The following is a 22540-nucleotide window of genomic DNA, read 5'->3' as shown; positions in this document are numbered from 1 at the left end:
CTTCGATCGAATTGTGTTTATTGCTATTGTGAACATAACAGATGATATTGTGGTCACTGTAAGTAGCATGGTTATGGATTTTTAATAACATATTCTATTGTGGACATAACCGATTGTGGATATCGTAAATTTGGATGATGTCGTTACCACTGGATAACTGTCATTGTTGTGATTACATACCGTTTATTTAATTAATTTTTCATAATAATAAATGTTGAAAAAAAATAAATTTTAAGGGTACCTTCATAATAAAAAGTATTGAAAAAAAATGTGTCTCTAATAATAAATATTAAAAAAGTAAATTTTAAGAGTATGCTCATAATAATAAATATTAAAAAATTGGACCTCTAATAAAAAGTACTGAAAAATTAGACTCATAAACAAATAAATATTAGAAAAAATTGAATTTTAAAAGTATGCCCCTAATAACAAATATTGAAAAAAATTGGACCTCTGATAATAAGTAATGAAAAAATTGGCTCTTTAATAACAAATGTTAGAGAAAAATATTAAAAAACTAAATTATAAGAGTAGGCCCCTAATAATAAATATTAGAAAGAAAAAAAATTAAGCTCATAGTAATAAATATTAGAGAAAAATTAAAACCAGAATAACAAGTATTAAAACATTGAACCTATCATTAATATAAAATTATTTTTTAGAAGTATAGTTATAGTCGACATCTTTGAACCCGACACACGTCAAGTTTGAGACTAAATAAGTTCGAGTAAGGGTAAGTTATAGTCGACCGTTGATCACCATTAAATCTGGCAGTGATTTCATGTATTTTTTTGTTACAGCATTCCTTTTTTTCCACAAGCTCTATTAACTACCCTAATGGATTTTCACAAAGTTTCCCCACTTTTTCTACCGCCATAGGGTGTGCGACTGCATTCCCGTAATACCCTGAACGCAACTATGGATTACACTTGGAAAGCGTGTTTACGAGACGTGTAATGTGTTCTTCTTCATTGGATCAGCTTGAATCGCAATAGTCCGATAACGCCATAAGCATGCAGTCAATAGATTAAACATCGAACACTTGTAAAAGTGTTGTGACACATGTTTGCGAAGTGCTGAGACTTCTGTGGGGCCAAATAAAAAAGACCAACCGACCAATTCGCCGTCAGGGAGAATGATTCCCTCTACTTCATTATATTAGAGATGCTTACATGTGATTCTGGGTGGATCTCTAGCTGATAAGAGATGCCTTTACCATATAGGTGGGATTAATAGGATAACCTAACCGCTAGTCATTTTTCCTACGGCCGACATAAACTAGGTGACACCAATAGCATCAGCCATGGTGTGGTTGAGGTCAAGAACAAATATAAAACCACCACATCTCAACCGCGTTACCTGAATAAAAGCCAATGAGCAATTCAACACTCCCGGAGAATCCAGAACATCACAAATCAGTTCTTCAACATAAGGGAATGGTGGCTGAATTCAGTGATGGACTAAGGCGAGGGTGGGTGAGGGCAGTGACATCCTAAAAATTTAAGATTACAATATATTTTATATTTTATCTATGTATTTTCTGTTGAAAATTTGTTTTCGTCCCTAGAATTGTATAAGTTCAAGTTCGCCCCCTAAAATTTTATAAGTACAAGCTCACCCCCAACATAAAACAATGTGTTCGTCCCTGTGTAAGTATGTCCTCTAGGATCTGAATAACACGCTCTGATTGGTCATCTGTCTGAGGATGGAAGGTGGTACTAAAGTGTAGTTTGGTCGTAAGGATTCATAGAGTATTTTCCAAAACTAAGAAGTGAAACTTGGGTCTCTATTGTATATGATTAAAATAGGTACTTCTCACTATCTCACAGATGTACAACTGAGCTAATCTCTCTAAGGTATTGTCCATCTGAGCTGGAAGGAAATGAGCTGACTTGGTCATGCAGTCTACTATCACCCATAAGGCGTCATTCCTCTACCTAGTCATCGGTACCCTAGTCATGAAGTCCATGGTTACCCTATCTCATTTTCACTGAGGTATCTAAATAGGCTAGAGTATCCCTGAAGGAACCTAATGTTTCGCTTTAATATGTTGACATACTAAGCACTTAGAGACAAATTTAGGCACATTCCTCTTCATGCCCGACCACCAATACAACTGTTGAAGCTATTGGTACATCTTATTGTTACTTAGGTAAACTGAGAGGAGACTGCAATGTGTCTCATGGAGAATTTTATTACGTAATTATGCATCTACGGGTACACACAATTGACCCCTAAATATAACATGTCCCCATCGTGCAACTCAAAACCCAGTGTTTCGCCTTGACGAACTTGCTCCACCTAAGCCTTTAATCTGTCATTTGAACTCTATAATCTTTTGGTCTTCCTCACTAATTTGGGTTCAAGTCACGACTCAGTTAATAACTAACCCTCACTAGTCAGACTCAAATGTGCTAGTAAGGCTCGTAAATCTATCATTGACTTCCTACTTAAGGCATCAGTAACCATGTTGTCCTTCACTGGATGATAGTCGATCATGCAATCGTAGTCTTTAACAATTTAATCCACCTTTGTTGTCATAGGTTCAACTCCTTTTGACTGAATAGGTACTTAAAGCTCTTGTGATCAGCGAAGATGTGGCATTTCTCTCTAAAGAGGTAGTGTCACCAAATCTTCAAGGAAAACACTATAATTACATCTCAAGTTTATGGGTAGGATAATTACGCTCGTGCGGTTTAAACTGACGGGATGCATAAGTTACAACCTTTCCTTTCTGCATCAAGACATATCATGGATCATACAACGAAGCATCACTGAACACTATGAAGTCTTTTCCCAACTCTAGTTGAGTCTAAACATGGGCTTGAGTTTGATGATCTTCAACTATTCAAAGCTTTTCTATCGCTTTTTGTCCTACACAAAAAGAACTCCTTTTTTGAGCAGTTTGGTCATAGAGCCATCATTGAGAAACTCTTAATAAATCAATAATAGTACCCCTAAAGGCCCAAGAAACTACGCACTTCAGACATATTCTTAGGTTGCTCCTGATCAATTAGTGCTTGAATCTTTTGAGGGTCAACTTATATGTCCTTTGTTGATTCGACATGACCTAAAAAATAAACTTCTGACAACTAAAACTAATACTTTCCAAACTTTGCATACAACTATCATTCTTCAAGTGTTTGTAGAATGATACGGAGATGTTAGTTGTGCTCCTCTTTTGATCGTGAGTACACAAAGATGTCATGTATTAAAACCACTATGAACTACTCTAGGTATGGGTGAATGACTTGATTCATCAATCTATAAATACTTCCAGGGCATTGTTAAGTCCAAACGTTGTTACCAAGAATTCACATTAACCATACCTTGTCCTAAAGGTTATTTTCGCTAAATTGACATCCATGACTTTTAACTGATAGTATTTTGACCTCATATCAATCTTGAAGAACATGCATGCTCCGTTAAAATGGTCAAAGAGATCTTCTATCCTAGGGAGGGGGTAATGATTCTTGATGGTTAGCTTGTCCAACTGTCCGTAGTTAATGCACAAACTTATCGACCCATCATTCTTCTTGAAGAACAATACCAGTGTTCTCCACAGAGATATGCTTGGTCAGATGAAACCTTTCCCTAACAACTCTTGGATTTGGGTCTTTAACTTATTTACCTCTGTCCGTGCCATACAGTACGGAGAAATGGACACCAGACCTAAACCATACAATACCTCAATTCAAAACTTTAACCCTTAGTCGGGTGATAGCATTGACAATTCTTCTGAAAACATGTCAAGGAAATCTCGTACGATACGAAAATACTTAAGTGTCAAAACTAAAATTTTGGTATAAACCATATAAGTTAAGAAGGCTTCACAACCCCGATCGATCATTCATTGTGACTTTATAGCTAAAATAATTTTTGAATAACTCTCCGACCTATCACTGATCACTACTAACTTGGTATCATTATCCATCTTGAGTTTGAGTTACCTAGCCCTACACTTCAAACTTGCATCATGCTCCGATAACTAGTCTATACCCAAGATCATATCGAATTCCCAAAACGGTAACTCTATTAATTCTGCTAAGAGGATCTGAATCTGAATTTTTACTGGACAATGTTAGTGAATTTTATCTACCAGAACGTCTAGATCTAAAGGACTTGATATTCTAATTCTATCTCTAAGTCATCTACTATGATATTTGTCTCTCAAACTAGGTCATGATAGATGTGGAAGTGGGTGGAACCCGGATCTATTAATAATGTAACTAGAATAAAAAAAATATTGTAAATGTACCTGATATTACGTTTGCAGCATCACACTCCTCACGGGCTCTCACAACGTACTATTTAGAGGCCCCCGTCGGCTCAACACCGAATACTAATCTAGTTGTCCCTCTGCTATACTACCTAGACGTAGTGCCACATTTTTAAAAGGCCCCCAACCTCAATACATAGATGGTACAGATCTCTGAGTCGAAGCAGGAGTTGTACTTTAGTTCTCTGAGCAATCTCTAATGAAGTGGTCCAATAAGCCACAATTAAAAGAACCCCTCATCCCATGTTGGCACGTCCTCGGATGTCTCATCTCACAATGAGCATAAAGTGAATGGGTGAAGACCCTCACTGAACCGTTAACACTAGCCCTAGAAGCAGACGTTAGATGTCTCCTATGGGGCTCAAACCTACCTCTACGATTTGAACTCTACCCTGGCCTCTTAGACTGTCCTATTAGAGACCTCCAAGATCTCTGAGAGTTTTAGTTCCTCTTGGTCGATATCTTCAGAGCTTTTTCCACCTATGAAGCTTTTCGGGCCTAACCTACTACACTACTTGCTTATCTGGCATCAAATTTTGGACCCTCTCAATTACCTTCGCCTAGTGGGTCAACTCATTAAAGATCCAAGGAGGATCGAATACTAGGTGGGAAAGAATGTCAAGGTGCAGACCTTATTCAAAACACCAGCAACGGTGATCCTTGGTTGATACTAGCTTTGGTGCATATCTACTCAATTGGAGGAACTCACATTCATACTCATATATCGTTTGATCCCCCTAAACCAATTGCAATAATTGATTCCTTGAGTCGCCCGTGTGAGCCTCCCTAATATATTTTTTATAGAACTCTGACATAAAGTCTCTCATGATAACCTCTCTAGCTCTAGTTCCAACTCTACTATCTCATACTAATCTTTAGCGTCACCCTTTAGTAAGGCAGTGACACACTCCAACTTACCCTACATGGTAAGATTCAACTTATGGAGAGTGCAAAATGGTTTCTCTAAGCCACTGGTGGACTTCTATGGATTCGTCATCCCTTTAACTGTAGAAGTCATTGGTCCACCACTAAGTCTTTCTACTAGGGACTCCTAGAATACTAAGATATGATGGGCTGGTGGGGTAGATGGCACAACTGATGCCCTTAGAATGTTCCTAACAATATGTTTAAGGGATGCAGTCAAGTCTCTGAAGAAAGCCGCCTCATCTACACCCATGTCCTCTAGGATCCCAAAGTGTTTAGAATCTGAGATAAACTCGTGATCGATATTATATGATAAGGAGGCATGATTCTCGTCAGCCATGTATCTTTATTTAAATTAAGAGAGGAATAGAATTTATTATCAACATTCTAGATAATAAAGTACTCTTGACACTCTAGAAGTATGTACACACATAGACACTTACTAACTCTAACATGTGGGTCTTAGGAATGATTGAGCCTGACACTCTGATACCACTAAATGTGACACTCTAATCTGAGTCGACACGAAGATCGACGGACTAGAGTCTTACACGGGACCACCAAAGTGGACAACCCAAAATTTTTCTTTTTTTTTTATAAAAAAACCTTAAATCTTTCATTTGAAAATATCATCCATGAAAATCATATATAAAACGATAAATAGCTAAGTTGTAAAAGCGGGGAGCTCTCATAATACATCCCAATAATATAAATACAATACTTCAAAATAGAGTTATGACTTAGTACAAATGGGGTCTATGAATGATACATGCCCTCTACAAGGTTGAAGCCGTAATCTGGTGCCTTGGTAAATCTGGAATGCTAATTAATGATAAGCTCCTCAAGGAATCTCCTAAGAACCTACACACGAAAACATATTCTTAACGCTGAGCTCACAAGCTCAATGCCACACTAATAATTATACTATACTATATGCATTCACTATATTAGCATGTTAGTAGGCAAAGATATGAACATACAAGAACACTAACATGTAAATCATATGTAGGCATCATGGTATAATCAGAGGGTTTTGTACCTCATGACGCACACCCCTCTAGCCTACCTATGATACCCTTGAGTGTCTGGGTGAGATCCATAACTACATCAGAAACGTACATTCGGTCGACTCACTCCTTAGAGACTTGAGGTATTTGCTCCCAGCCTGCAACTGAACTGACTTGGCACTAACTAAGATATATCAAGATATTCTAACATGCAAGACGATTGTTATATTGCTAAAGTAACTCAGGTTTTTTATTTATTTCTCGAGTATCACATAATGGCTAGTTTTATGTCTTAGTTCATATCGTTTCTAGTTGTAGTTATATTCATTAAATATTCTCACTTATAGTTTTATTTAGTAAAGTTTTGGCACCATTAGACCCTTTTTTCCAACCCCTTGATCAAATTAGGTTTCTTACCCAAATTGGGTTTCTAACCCCTTTAGTATCGATATTAACCCTTGAGTATAGATACTCACCCTAGGTATCGATACCAAAATTGGTGTTAGAATCTGAGAAAATTGGAAAGTATCGATACCCTTAAATAGAGTATCAATACTTCTGAACTAGGGTCTCAATACCAAAATTTGATTCGATGTTTTGAAAGTTAGCTTATGATATCCCTTGTTTTAGGCTATCTGAAGAACAATAGCAGTACTATTCATCCAGTGCCAATACCCAAGCCCATAAATGTTCTTTTTTTAGCACGAAAATGCTATCCAACTTTCCTCAAAAGCCCTACTAAGGTACTCAACTGTTATTTATTTATTATGTATGTTAAGAAGGGTCAGTATAGTCCAATATTCATGTTTGAAAACACCATAAGTTGAAATCTACCATGGATGTACTTGCTTTATAAACTCATGCAAACCAACTAACATATCTAGTGATCTACATGTAGTCAAGATGAGTTAGAAATATGTTACCTTGATTCTTGAGCTGCTAGAACACTCTTCACTAATATCAACAAGGAAAAATGAGTTCCTAACACATTTAGAAGCTTAGAAAGAGGTGAAGAACACTTCCTAAGGCTTAAATATACTAAAAATGAGTTGATTTAGTAAGGATTCCTAAACTCCCACATATGGCCACTATGGCTAAAGCTTGAGTTTGAGAGCTTGAATGGAAGCTTGGGATGAGATGATTACAACGCTTACCTTGGTGTTTTCGGATTAAGCTTACAATGTCACAAAGTTAAAACCTTTGTTAAACCCTTGGAGAGGAAGAAGAAGATGGAGAAGGGAGGAAATAAACAAAGAAGTGTATGAAAAGATGAGGGAGTTAACTAGCCTATTTTGGTGTCTCTCCCTCTGTCGATTGCATCACCCAAATTAATGGGGTTTTAGCCTTTAAAAATTAAATGGAGTAATTACTCCCTTGGTCCCTCAAACTCTAGTATCCACTCAAAAATCCCCCTTTTACCACCAATTGAGCTTAAACCAATCCCATTCCGATTCCCACTTGAACCAATCTTTCCTACAAGGTTAATGGATCAAAAATGCTCTTGATTTAACCTGAACCTACTAACCCAGGATTTGGGACATTACAGTTGTAACTTAATACAATATCTATAATAATAACCTTGGTGTGCAACATGGGTTAAATGCTCATTTTTTATGTGCTACATAATTTTCAATTTTCCTCAAAAAAAATATCAGATTTTTCAAAAATTATAAAAATCTAAAAATTATAATTTAGTTAATTTAAAAATAAGATTTCAAAAAAGTTAAAAGGAGAAATAAATTTAAAAAAAAGAAGATGAAAATGCTTTATTAAAAAATATAAAAACTTTCTGAAAATTATAACAATGTAATTTTATTAACCTAGAGTGATTACAAGTAGTAGTATTTGTTCTAAAGACTTTCATTCATTTCATAATGAACACTCAAATATCTTGGCAATCGTTGGTGCTCGAATTTGATACCTCTATGAATAACAATCATCCCTTTATCCATTGAGGTTGCTTGGTTCGTATATTGAAGAGACATAAATGTGATTACAAAGTTTTGATAATTTGATAATTTCTTAAATTATTTTATAGTAACATTCTAATTTATTTTTTTAAATATTTATATTAATTTCAAAATATTTTAAATTGAATTGTATTTTTATTTTATTTTTAATAAATTTTTATCTTTCAATTATGTAATTTAATTTTTTAAACTTTATGTGTGGATTACATATCATAGATCTTTAAATTTTAAATTTTAGATTTTTTATAATAATTTTTCTAAAAAATAATATAATTTAGAAAAGAAAAAAAAATATATGAATTGGGTACCTATGAAACGAAGATACGAGTACTCAAGTTTTACGGGAACTCCAATTACAAGAACCCGAACTTAATAGGCCGGAACGCTGGTCAATATTCTAATACTGGTATTTCAGATAATCGGTTTTGAACACCCCTAGCTATAGAGCGGATTGGTTCAAGAGAATGTAGTTTGGAAGGGAAGATGAAGAAGTTAGGAGTAGTAGAAACTAGTACGAAATGTGGAGGCAAGGTTCAAGTAGAAGAGAATCAAATAGTGGTCATCGTGGTGAGGGACCCATTACACCTCAAAAAACGTGAATGTTGAAATGTAGGGGGGGGGGAAATTAAAGCATGCCATGTAAAAACAAATAGATTTTAGTATTTTGAAGTAATGAAACATAATGAGAAGTGAGAGTTGGATGATGCATGTTCTTTTGTGTTGGGAAAAGAATGTATTTTGGACAAGTTGTTTGATTTCAACGATTGTAAGAAAGCCAAGGAAGATGTAGAGGCACAAATTTTCACCTTGGTTCTATTGTACTCTCTCATGTCTACTTCTATACCTCTAAATTTTCCCTGTTAGAATTTGCTTTGTTCTTATATTTAATTTAAGGTTTAAATATAAAATAAGTGCCTAAATTATATCACTTTTCACGAATTGGTGTCTAAACTATTTTTTTGAATCATTCAAGTGTTTAACGTTACAAACGTTATTACTCTATGTGTATCGGTTCTAAAGGGCATTAAAAAAGTATGGTAGGTGAAACTGTCACAATTTGATAATTTTGGAAATTTAGCTTTTTTAAAAAAACATAAAAATACTTTATTTTCGAAAAACTCTATTTTTTCTAAAATTAAAAAAAAAAACCTAAACTCTCTAAATATTTTATTCTAGCCCCCTTTACTTTAACTGTCAGTCATCTCCGACGATCTATCCGTCGGAGAACGACCACCCATACATCGCCGACCACACACTGACTGGTCATAACCCTTGTTATCTTCTCAAAACCCAAAATTCTCAAATCCTACACTTCAATCCTTAATCCCTAAAATCCCAAAGACCCAATCCTTTAAATCCCTTTGGTCAGATGTGGTAATCGACCATTTATTCAACTATGGCAGCTATCCTTTTGGCCATTTGGTCGATTGTTTAGTCAGCCGTCGGACATTTGGCCATTTGGCCATGGAAAGTTTGGAACAACGGGAAGAGGAAGGGAGGGAGAAGGGGTTGGACGCATGTTTTTTAAGAAAAAATAAAAATTTCAAAAATTTAAGATTGTGGCACGTGTCATTTAACGGGTTTTTTAATGTTCGTTACGGTGGGGACACCAACCTTTGTAACGTTAGACACATTGATGATTCCAAAAATAGTTTAGGCATTAATTTGTGAAAAGCGGTATAGTTTAGATATTTATTTTAATATTTAAGCTTTAATTTAATTAAATATTGAATATCAAGTCTTATATTATTTAATTTAATACTATGTTATATTAACCACGATAATAATTATAAATTGTTTTTTAGATATATCTACATAATTAATAAAAAACCTTAAAAACCTAGTTTTCTCTCATTATTGTGCCGCTCATCTCTTTTTTTTCGTCTTTATTGATCAGCAACGACACCAATTTTAATGTTGTTTGCCGACCACTGATATTCATTATTTTCTTTTTCTTTTCTATATTGTATATTTATTTTCTTTTTCTTTTTTTTCAATAAGTTTGTCTGTATTGCACGTTTTCATCTGCCTGTATGGCACGTTTTCTTATGCTTTTGGCATTTTTTTGGTTCTTTGACCTTTTTTTATTTATCTTATTTCTAAGGGTTGATTTGGTATCGCCACGACTGATCAAGATGGAGCTTATCTAATATCTTGTGATCTTCCTTGCTTTGCACGTCGCTCGAGTCTGATTTGTGGTTTTTCGGTGGTCTTTCAATAGTTTGATCCCCTTTTGTGGTTCGTTTGCCTATGCGATCAGATCTATTTGTATCTATCTTCGTTTGCGTTTCTTGGTTAGATTTAATCTTTCGTTGTATGGTTCTTATATGATCTTAAGTTATTAGTTTTGTTTCAATGATTATAGGAAATTTTCCTAATTATGTGCTTAATTTACGATTGTGATTGTAAATCTTTATTGTAATTTGGGATATTTTCTATTTTGAATAAAATTAGTTGTTTCTATAAAAAAAACCACGATAGTAATTAATTTGATTGGTCTCCAATCGAAAAGTTTGTCATTAATTAATTCATAGTTGAAAGAATGAATAAAGAAGGAGTCCTTAAAGGAAAATTAGCCCAAAAAATTAAAAGATTAGCGGAAGATAACGAAATAAAAAGACTTATAAGCAAACAATACCAAAATCATTTGATTGAATAGTGATTTTAATCTCTATTTTTCAGTATTTTACCATTTATCATTTTATTTTAAGGTAAAAAAAATCCTTCTTTGATATATCCACTGGTGGTTTAAAGCATTTAATTGAATTAAGTCTGAAGTTCAAAGGGCTATATTGAATGAAAAAAGAAGACACATTTGGAAGCTCGATTAAATGAGTTTTTTAAATAAGGACCATAATATTTAGGGACTTTATAGTAATTCCCTAATTTTGAATGCTTCCTAATAGGGATGGACATGGACCCAAACCCCACGGGTTCTGACTCGATCGGGTAAGATGTTTAAAAAAATGAGTTTGGGTTGGGTTTCTTAAGGTTATGTTAGGGTTGGGTCGGGATCGGGTTTATACCTGACTCAAAAAATTGTAATTTTACCTTATATATTTAGAGATAATTACAATAATACCCTTCTATATATTATTTTCTTTCAATTAAATCATTATATTTATTGAATAAAAATAATATTTTTGAATAAATATATTATTCTAGGCCGGATATGATCAGATCGGGTTCGAATTTTATCTCAAAAAACTAGATCAAGTGGAAGGTGTATATTTTTCGAGTCGGGTGACATATTTATAATTTTCAAATCGGACAAGGTAAACTGAAAAACTGACCCAACCTGAACCATGTTCATCCATGTTTGTAACAACCACTCTAATTCTAGTAGGTATTAAGCATGCACTTGAGGCTATTCGTGTAGGCCTACATCTACCAGGACTCCTGACCCAGCTTCCACTACGATCCAATTATTCGTTCAGCCCATTTGTCTGATGAGAACCAACAACCCACGACCCAACTTTACTTATTGTACCCACCTGAAATTTTATTTATGTCCATCATATATAAAAATTTTGTATTGCTAATAATGTGTTTACTTTCAAAAATATTTCTGGATTATCGGAACCAATTTTAAAAAATGAAAAAGAAAGGAGTCTTATACTGATGGAGTTAGTTCAAGTGGTAAGCAGCTTGATATCACTTAAGTAAAGTCTTAGGTTAAAGAAGAGAAAGGAGCTGTAAACGTCAAACACTAAGGAGGTAATTGGAAACCTTAAAACTGGAAGGAAAAAAAAGAGAAAGGAGCCTTATAAGATGAAGGGTTAGATTATTTTGTGATGAAATACCAAATCTAGTTTGGGGACAACGATGGATAAAAAGAAGGTAATTGGAAAGAAGAGCAGCATATTAGGGTTGGTGGGATTACAGGTCAGAAATTGAGGGGCAAAAATTTATCCATCCCTTCTGGAGAGCTCAATGGGAGCAAGTGGGTTAGATTCTCATCAATTTGTGGCTGGATATCCATTCAAAACTCTGTCACCTTCCAGGATTCCTTTCCTTTCAAGGATTCTTATATATATATACACTTTGTTACTTGAATGATTGTGAGACTTACACACGTGTATGTTAACAAGTATTTTTTCTTTAATTATCGATATTTGATCTATTCGATATTTGATCTATTCGATATCTGATTATTGATAAACTATTTTAATTTTATTATGGGATAATTTTATTAATTTAGTTTGCTTAAAAGATCAAGTGTTTTGTCCTATTAAATCAACTAAATTTCATAATAAATTTTGAAAAGTGGATTTAATTAACCCAAAGTTTTTTATTTAAATTACACTTAGATAAATGGTTTTTCAAAATTTCTCAATCTTATTTTGTTTAGTATTATTCGTGGTCCATCATAAAATGAAAGCGTCAAAATACAGGGTTGGTTTGATTTTTTAAAATATAGATTATTTTTATATTCATTTTATTAGAAAGTAAAAACGTTAAAAAAAACATTTTTGATTGTAAAATTGAAAAATGATTTCTGAAAATGAAAACAAAAATAAGTAAAAATATAGAAGCATAAAAAAATATCTTTTCAATATTTCCACTAAAACTATTTTGAAAATTTAAAAAAAAAATAAGGAAATGTGAAATCTAAATTTTTAACTTAACTTATATGGACTCAAATTCTTCTAAGAATTTTTTTATTTTATTTTATGATATATGAAACCCTCAAACTTTTTCAAAAAAAATTCAATATGGCCCTTGAACTTTTTTTACGCTCAATATAATCCTCAAATTAAATTTTTTTAATAACTTAATTTTGTAGTATTTTTATATTTAATGTATTGAGTATCTTAATAATTGTTTATATTTATATTTATCTTTTTAATTTAAATAATTTTTAATTTTTAAAGTAAATAAGTCCTCAATGTTTCAAAAAAATCAATTATACCATCAAACTTAGCTAAAAAATCAATTAAGCCCATCTATCACATCACCGTCTGTCGTGTACTGCCACAATAGTATCGTAAACTATCACATTAACATTGTATATTGCCATGTAAGTTTGTGAGTTGTCATATAATTGTCGTGACAAATAACGTTTGATTTCGTTCTTCAAAGGGTTAGAGTATTTTTTAGTGCAAAAAAGTTCAGGGGCTACACAAATTATTTTTCCCAAAACTTTGAGGGTCTTGGTTACAATTAAACATATTTTTTGTTTTAATAAAATTTGTGTGTGCTCTTTCTTATAACAATATTTTTGTGCATTTTTAAAATTTAATTGATGTCCAATACGCAATAATATTATCGGGGACGGAGCTAGGATTTCAACTTGAGGGGGCAAAGTATAACTTTTCTAAAATTGGGGGGATAATTATAATATTATCCCCATAAATATTTAAATTTTATATATAAATTAAAGGTAAAAAAATTGGTTGGGTGGGGGCCGCAGCCCCTCCCAAACCCTTAGTGGCTCCGTCCCTAAACATTATATTCTTATTATAAACTAAAATAAATTTTGCGTTATGAAATTTCTTATCAACTTTATTTTTTTTATATTTGTACAACTCACATGTTAAATTAATGTAATGATTTTTTTAATAATTATAGTTTAATTTAATTTTTAATAACTATTTTAGTTTTGGATTCAACTTTTCATCTATATTAACCAAACATATTTTGTAATTTTCAAAAAACTAAATTTAAAATCATTTTCTAAACACACACATATATAGGATACAGTTACACAATGTAAAATTGTTTAGTTTTATGCAAATTTATGACCACTGGATGGGTAAAAATAAATAGTTAAGATTGACATATAGGGATAGAATCCAACTACATAGTGTAAAACTTTTTTAGTTTTACACCTTTTTAGGACCATTAGATGAGGGTAAATCAAAGGTTGAGATTAATTGTAGAAAATAAGAAGATATCCACTTGAAAAAAAAAACAAAGAGTTAATCCATCTTTTAATTTTTCCTCATCCAACGATCCTAAAAATGTGTAAAACTAAAAGTTACACACACACACATGGTTCACAACCCACTGTAAAACTAAGAGTTTTGCATCTTTTTAGGACCATTGAATAAGAGAAATCAAAGGCTGAGATTAACAGTATGAAATGAGAAGATATTCACTAGAAAAAGGTCAATGAGTTCATTTCAGCCTTTGATTTCCCCCCTAATCCAATGATACTAAAAAGGGGTGTGCGCGTGTGTGTGTATATATAGTATACACTTAAACTGTGTAAAACTGTTTTTGTTTTACACCTTTTTAGAACCATTGGATTGAAGGAAATCATGGATTGAAGGAAATCAAAGATTGAGATTAACTCCTTGTTTTATTTCCTTAGTGTAATCGGATCCTATACATACATACATACGTACATAAAAATATTTATTCTTTAATATGATTATTTTATTTTATAATTACTTTTTCATCTGATAAATTTTCAATTAGGTTATTTATTATAAGAAATTACTTATCCAAACAAAATAATAAAAAATACCAACATTTTAGAAAGATACATTTTAAAATTTATATCTAAACATATCTTAGAAATTGATTATCTTGTAGTTAATTTAAATCAATAATTTTATTTTTACTTTTTAATTAGAGTAGTTTTACCTTCAAATTAATAGTTGATTTTTTTTTGGTAGAGTTTAATAACATAATTGATTTTAATTAAAAGTTTGAGGATTTATTTAATTTTAAGGAAATAATTAAATAATTTAAGAAATTATGAAAATATTAAAAATATTAAAATATTCATGAAATTATTAAAAATAAAAACATTATAAAAAATTAAAAAAGTTAAGTGAATTATATAAAAAGTTATTAAATGGTAAATTATAAATTAAAAATTAAAATACTTATAAAATGTTAAAAAATGAACACTTCAATTGAGAAAAATCTTCAATTGTCTAAACTTACTACTAAAAAATGGCAAGCTCTCAAATTTGTTATCAACTTATTTAACTTTAAGAACGAACCAAGCTACCTCAATCGTTAAAGGGATGCAGTGACAGAACTAAACATTTTATTTTAGAGGGGTCAATTATTAAAAATAATTTTAATTGATATATTAAATCTTGTATATTTATAAGTGATTTCATTAAATAAATGCAGAATTATTAGGTTTTTTTTGATAAATTATGCATTAAGATTTTCTTAGAAGGAAAATGAAATGAAAATTGTAAAACTTTTAAAATATTGACAAAATTAATATAAAGTTATCTTTATTTATAGAATAAAGTAAGAGTCTAAAAGAGTTTAAAATATTATACGAGACTGTTGAATTTTTTAAATTTTCATCCATTCAAATTTTTGAAGAAAAATCAATTTTTGATCTCCTCTAATGTAATTTATTTTATTGTATTTAAAATATAATAAAAAAAACAATGATTTGAGAAATAAAAAATAATATTGAAATAAATATTCAAAAGTAATTAAATTTATGTGTATATAGTTATATATTATCAATATATTTTTAGTTTTAAGCTATTAGAAATAAATAATATTATTTTAATAAATAATTTTAATTTTATATATGATTTTTATTTATGACAATTCAAATTGCATATAAAAATTTTATTTTTTGAGAATATCAATTTAATTTCAATTATAAACATACAAGTATGTATGTATATTAATATGAAGTTTTAACAATTTAAAGAGAACAAAATATTTTTTTTTCAAATATCTTATGAGAATATATATTTAATTTCATTTATAAACATATAAGTATGTATGTATATTAATATGAAATTTCAACAATTTTAAGATGACAAAACAACTTTTTCCAAATATATTATGTGAGATAAATATATAAAAATTTAAAAAAAATTGAAAGTTCTTATAATAATTTCCCCAAATATTGAGGGGTCATGGCCCCCTCTATCCTCATGTTGTTTCGCTTCAGAAGGAATGGTTGTTGTCTTTAAAAGTCTTATGTTCGAGCATCAGTGTCTATAAATAAAGGTATTTGAGCACGTTTATAGTCAAATAATTTAGAATATTTAGAACAAATACTACCTTGTAATCACTTCCGTTTAATAAAAAAACTTTAAATTTTCAAATCTCATTTTTTTTGTTTCCCAATGGAAGACATAAAATGACAAGATCTCAAAGCTTAAATATTTTCATGGATTCTTCAACCCATGGATGAATAAAAGGGGTGGGGACATTTGCTCCCCTAAAAATTTAAAATTATCATATATTTTAGATTTTTCCTATATATTTTCTATTGAAAATCTATTTTCACTCCTCTAAAATTTTATAAGTGTATCCCTTTTTAAAATTTAAAAAAATTCACTGATAACATAAAATCGTATAGTCGTCCATACTTCAACCCAACTTGTTAATTTCATCAACTATCGTACTACTAAAACTCAATGTGAGTATTGTTTCCCTCCTATTAGGCTTAGGGAGTTTTAGCAAGGCCTTTGATAGTTTCCACTCTTTACCCACAAAAAAAACTGTGTATTTAATTATTCAACTTTTTAATAAGAATATTAATTTATCCAATGCATTTATTGACTTTAATAATTGTATTTTTTTTACTTACGGTTTAGGTGACCTAGAACAATTGACCAAGTACCAAGCTAACCCACATATAGATTAATTCATATTTATGTATACTTTTCTGTAACCATTTTTTTGTTTTGTCTGTAATGGTATTTGTATAAGTACCATAGTACATTGTAAGAAAAATTGTATAAGGTACAAACATTAAGTAACTGTGTACCTTCTACCATTTTCTTCTTCATGCATGCATGGTGTCAAGTAATGGAATTGATTTTATATTTTGATAATTATTTCCTTTTTATCTATTTTTTAAAATAACCGGTATTCGATTTATTAATCGAATAATCTGGATCGGATACTGTAGATTCAAAGGCGACCTTCCCAATCTAATTTACTCCATTCGCAAACACCATGATTTGAATCTCTAGCATCGCTTAGGAGATTTAGTGTCTCGTCTCACCAAACTAACCGGTTATTGGGTTTTTAATCTACTTTTTAGTTTTCCATCTCAATTACTAGTAAATGTTACACTAACCAAGCCAGCTAATGAGAAACACAAATAATTTCCATTGAAATCACAGCATACACTAACCAAATCACCTACAATAAGCAACAAAAAAAAAAGGAAAATTAATATTGAAATTAACCATTTCCATTGCCACCTAAGTAAATTCACCAATTACTAAATTACAGCTTACTCTAAACTTACACCTTTTCTTTCCATTTCCTCAACTATACTAACCATACTATGTACAACAGAACCATCAAGCAAAACACCTAACTGATTCGTTCAAACCTTCTTTCTCTCTCTATGATTTTGATTTTTTTTAATTAACCAACTATCACACCTCACAGGGACAAAAACAAGATTTTACGTTCGGATGAACTTACAAATATTTTGAAGAGAGTAAATTTATAAAATTTTAGGGGACGAAACAAATTATTAATAGAAAACAAAAAATATAAAATATAAGAGAACTTGAAAATTTTATAGGAAAATATCGGTTCATCTATGACAGCTCGTGAACATAGATTTAGGGGTCGTTTGGTTCACGACATTCTTGATTACCAGGGGAATAGAATCCTTATTCCACCGTTTGGTTGGCCAATAATCTTTTATTACCAACAGTGGATTTTTTGGGGTATATTACCGGAAATATGATTACCCCTTCCTTTAAGTATTGTTGGATTACCGGCGTTTTAGACAAAAATGCCCTTAATTTTTTTTTTAAATTATCCTTCTTCTGTCGTTGAATAATAAAAATTCTATGAAGGTTAAATTATAAATTTATCCTTAAACTATTTTAGATTTACAAAAAAAGTCCATAATTAGAATTTTATATGAAGTTCAGGGGTTAAAATAAAATTTTATCCTTTCATTAAACCTATTTACCTTTTAAATTTTCTAAAAAACTATATAATTTTTTAAAGAAAATATATAAATTAATTATAGTAATATTATAATAGAATTCAACTTGTTAAAAAACAAATATATAATAAGGACAATTTGGTAAAATATACATTCCAATAATTTTTTATTCATTTAACCAAACACGGTAATCTTACATTCCTACTAAACCAACCAAACACAAAATACAACATTCTCAGTAATCCTATTCTAAGGTAATCTTTTATTCTCACTGGTAATCTTATATTTCGTGAACCAAACGCACTCTTTAAAACGATGCATATGATTCAACAGGGGCATATCTAGGGATGAGCTTACCTAGGCCATGGCCCAGTCCATATCCCAAATAAATAAAATAAAAAAAGAATATAATTTAAATATATATAAATTGTGTTAAAAATTATATTGACTTAGTTGATGTATTTTTCTATATTCAATCTAAATATGTATAGATGTTATTATTTTTAAAATAAAATATATGTATGAATTATTTTAGATAAATTTTTATTTTATTTATATTAGCTTCGTAATATAACTATTTTGTATTCGCCAATGTGATTCACGTGCCCAAAAGGCAAAAAAAAAAAAAAAAAATCTCCTTTCATCATGTGGTTAGTTCAAGTAATGTGTGAGACAATTGTAATTTCACAAAATCATGTTGGGATTGCAATGGATTCTTTCATTATTGTTGAAGATGATGAAACAGAAAAAAGAAGTTCAATATTTATTTTTAGGGTTTTATTTGATTTTATACTAAATCAATACAAGATTAGAGATGTTTTTATTTTTTATTACATGAAAATGTAAAAAACTTGGAATCAATGTATTGTGGAAAATTATATATGGTCATACGATATCAGTTGTTAAAGGCAACTAGCGGTTTACAATGAAAGTTATTTCAAATTTAAGTGATTAAAATACAAATTGTAGAAGTTTACTAACCAAAGTAAAGATACTATAAATGTTTAAGGACCGCCAGATTAATTTATCCTTAGATTTATTCAAAGATAAACATTACAATTTTTATGTTTTTAGTTGGGAATATCATCTTCGTCCCAGATGGAAGGGAAGGTCTTACCGTGACTCCTAAAAACATTTAAAAGGGAAAACGGCAACAGAAAATGTGGACAATGAAGTATGAGTTGTAAGCCTTAAAAACCACTTGTTGGAAGACACATCATAAAGGGTAAATGGTGGGGGCCCTTCAATTTGTGTTTGTACTAGGAATGGTACTGCCAAGTAGGGAGTAGGTGGAAAATTGGGGCTGCTTCCATTCAACAACAACCTCCCTTTTTAGGATAAAAAGTAAGAATCTTTAGCTAAAATTAGGGTTTAGGGTAAGGTAGGTTAGCCTTGGGGATAGTTAATTTATATATATATATATATTGTTTATGTGTAAACATTAAAAAGTTCACTACCCATTATTTTTCCTTTATATATATATATATATATATATATATATATAAACTCATCTTCTTTGTTCACCTTTCTTTTTTTGGTTGCCTTCCTGGTTTCAAGACTTCGCCTTGACTAATTCGTATCGACCCGCGTCACACATGATTTTAGTTGGTGAGTTTCCCCGCATAGATTTTTCACGTTAATTTAAAGTAACATATGAGAGATTAGATCAAATTGAATTAAATTAAATTGAATTAATGATTTTATTGTTTTGATGGCTAGTTTAAGCCAACGATTTAAGTTAAACTACCTCAAATTTATTTACAAATTTGAGAGTTGTGATAGATTATCTAATCTATTAATTCAAGTTGAATCGATCCGAACTCATTAAATGACTTCAGTGATAAACGATAATATTATTCGCTCTTGTAGTCTTGGTTCAAGTAATTGTATCTCCATGGTTTGTGTCTTTATGGTCAATTGGCTAATAAAATTTTGATCACATTGTACTAATAAAAAAAGGGTGAACTACACAAATGGTCCTCTGATTATAGGACATTATTTTGTTAAGTCTACCAACTATTAAAAGTTACAAAATCATAACATGACTATTTATATGTTCCAACTCGTCCTTTTTCATTAAAAATTCGTGGCTGTCTGATTTAGATGTTAACTTATTGATTGAGATATGATAAAATTTTATACTCGAATTGTTTAAGTTGTATTTTGTGGATCGTCTCTCTATTTAGATTATGTCATTGAGTCATTGATTGAAATATTATGCCGTCGAGACATTGCTTGAAAACAACATCGATTCTAGTAAAAATCATTAAAATGTGATTTTATCATATCCTAGTCAACATGTTAAAGTCCAACTCATATGGTTGTCAATTTTTTTAATGAGAAATGACGAGTTTGGAACATATAAATAGTCGAGTGATCGATTTGTAACTTTTAATTGTTGAGGGACTCAGCAAAACAATGCTCTATAATCAGATGATCATTTTGTAACTTTTAATAGTCGGTAGACTTAACAAAACAACACATTATAATCTGGGGACTATTTATGCACTATACCCTAAAAATAATTTAAGTTTAAGTGAATATTCCTACCACAAGTCTAGTTGCAAAGTGGGGCGTAAGGAGGAGGTATTGAGATTCAAAATCCAATTCATTTACATACCTCATGAAAGAACAAGAGCAATAATGCATAAATTCCTCAGCCTACCCTTTTCCATCACTATAAATACAGACCCCAAGAGTGCTTTCATAGCTTGTGGGATTTGAGAGTAATGAGATAGAAAGAGCCTCATCACTTGATAACTACTTTCTTTTTGAAGAAAGATTGAGAGGGATTTCACAAACATATACATACAAATATGGCTCTTCATCTCTCTTGGGTCTTCGTTTTTGGCATTCTCGGTATGCCCAACATACATATATGTGTGTGCATATTCTTTAATCACCATTTCTTTCTCAATATCTGATATTTCATGTTTGTTTCTTTTTAGGCAACGTTGTTTCGTTTCTGGTTTCCCTTGCTCCACTGTAAGTCACAGTTATCATCTTTTCATTTCACTGTAATTTCAGTGACTTTGTCTTATATATCAATGGTTGCTGATATATATATGATTTTGCAGGCCAACATTTTACCAAATATACAAGAAGAAAACATCGGAAGGCTTCCAATCAATCCCTTACGTGATTTCGCTCTTCAGTGCCATGCTTTGGATTTACTATGCACTCCTTAAGAAGGATGCTATGCTTCTCATCACCATCAACACTTTCTGCGTTTTCATTCAGACTTTTTATCTCGTTGCTTACTTTTACTACAGTCCTAAGAAGGAAAAGGTACTGTTTTACATTCCCTTTCAACCTTGGATTTAATCTTTTTTTCTGATATTTTCGGATAAATTACTCACAAATGAGTAAATTTTCAGGCGGAGGCAGTGAAACTTACCCTCTTATTCAATGTTTTCGGGTTCGGAGTAATCTTTTTCTCAACATTCTTCCTGCCAAACTCTTTGACCCGTCTTCAAATTCTGGGATACATTTGCATGACATTCTCTTTGTGTGTGTTCGTTGCACCCCTTGGCATTGTGGTAAGCATAATACCCCATGTCAGAATTTAAATTGCGGTTGTATTGCGTTTATGGTGATTGCGACAATAGCACTTATCGCGGTCATAAAAAAACAGTTTCGGATGACATTTTTAACAGCCGTTATTTCAATTGTGGAACGCTATTTAAATTCATGCCCAGATTTAACCTAGTTGGTTCATTGTGTACTTTTGCATACACCCTTTAATACTTTTGGTTAAAAACTAGCTGAATATATGTGTGTGTGTTTTTGCAGAGAAAAGTGATAAAAACCAAGAGTGTGGAGTATATGCCATTTACTTTATCAGTTTTCCTCACCTTGGGAGCAGTGATGTGGTTCTTCTATGGGCTTTTATTGAAGGACATGAACATTGCCGTACGTTTTTAATCTTATAATTCATGCAAATTCTTTCATCTTTTTCAGTTTATTCACATTGAATCTCAACAGGTTCCGAATGTACTTGGGTTTATATTTGGAATTCTTCAAATGATTCTTTACGCTCTTTACAAGAACCACCCCAAGAAAATTGTTGAAGATCCGAAGCTTCAATTATCGACTCAGCACATCGTTGTCGACATCGTAAAACTCGGATCCACCGTGTGCTTGGAAGTGAACGCGAACGTAACAAATATTAACAATGACAATGACAACAACGATGACGGGATCGATGAAGCTCAAAATACTAAGACCAACACCATAGATGCTTCAAACAAAGTTTGACAGTAAAATAATCTAACAAGCTGATATTTTTGCATGGAAAATTCCTGGTTGAAACCCATGCAAAAATAATCAGACTGCTTAATTAAAATTAAATTAATATGTTGTGTTTCTTAATGCTTCAAGTTTATGTCCTTTCTCTGTCAACAGTTTGTACTAATTTTTAATTTTCTCATAATCTGTAATTATGTAATATGGGTTGATCATGTTTCTATCATTAATGAAATGTTTATAGTTTTATAATTAT

General features: G+C 31.4%; 1 protein-coding gene and 1 pseudogene across 1 annotated transcript; one reads left to right on the top strand and one right to left on the bottom strand.

Moving 5' to 3' along the window:
- Positions 1 to 651: 651 nt before the first annotated feature.
- Positions 652 to 5543, bottom strand: LOC120124769 (annotated as a pseudogene).
- Positions 5544 to 20835: 15292 nt separating this feature from the next.
- Positions 20836 to 22311, top strand: LOC120124793 (bidirectional sugar transporter SWEET10-like). Its single transcript, XM_039143369.1, has 6 exons — positions 20836 to 20898; positions 20988 to 21024; positions 21117 to 21327; positions 21417 to 21578; positions 21832 to 21951; positions 22024 to 22311. Exons 1-6 carry the CDS (start codon positions 20856 to 20858, stop codon positions 22294 to 22296), a joined length of 846 nt encoding a protein of 281 aa, XP_038999300.1. The 5' UTR covers positions 20836 to 20855; the 3' UTR covers positions 22297 to 22311.
- Positions 22312 to 22540: the final 229 nt, after the last annotated feature.

Source organism: Hibiscus syriacus, unplaced genomic scaffold (genome assembly GCF_006381635.1).
Source record: "Hibiscus syriacus cultivar Baekdansim isolate YM2019G1 unplaced genomic scaffold, ASM638163v2 tig00110429_pilon, whole genome shotgun sequence".
In the NCBI taxonomy this organism is placed as follows: domain Eukaryota; kingdom Viridiplantae; phylum Streptophyta; class Magnoliopsida; order Malvales; family Malvaceae; genus Hibiscus; species Hibiscus syriacus.
This window is presented reverse-complemented; position numbering and strand designations above follow the sequence as displayed.

Excerpts from the sequence above, each read along its gene's own strand:
- LOC120124793 (XM_039143369.1), top strand. The coding sequence starts at position 20,856 with ATGGCTCTTCATCTCTCTTGGGTCTTCGTTTTTGGCATTCTCG. Across the intron at positions 21,328-21,416 it reads ACAGTCCTAAGAAGGAAAAG|GCGGAGGCAGTGAAACTTAC; the intron begins GTACTGTTTTAC and ends GTAAATTTTCAG. Across the intron at positions 21,579-21,831 it reads TTGCACCCCTTGGCATTGTG|AGAAAAGTGATAAAAACCAA; the intron begins GTAAGCATAATA and ends GTGTTTTTGCAG.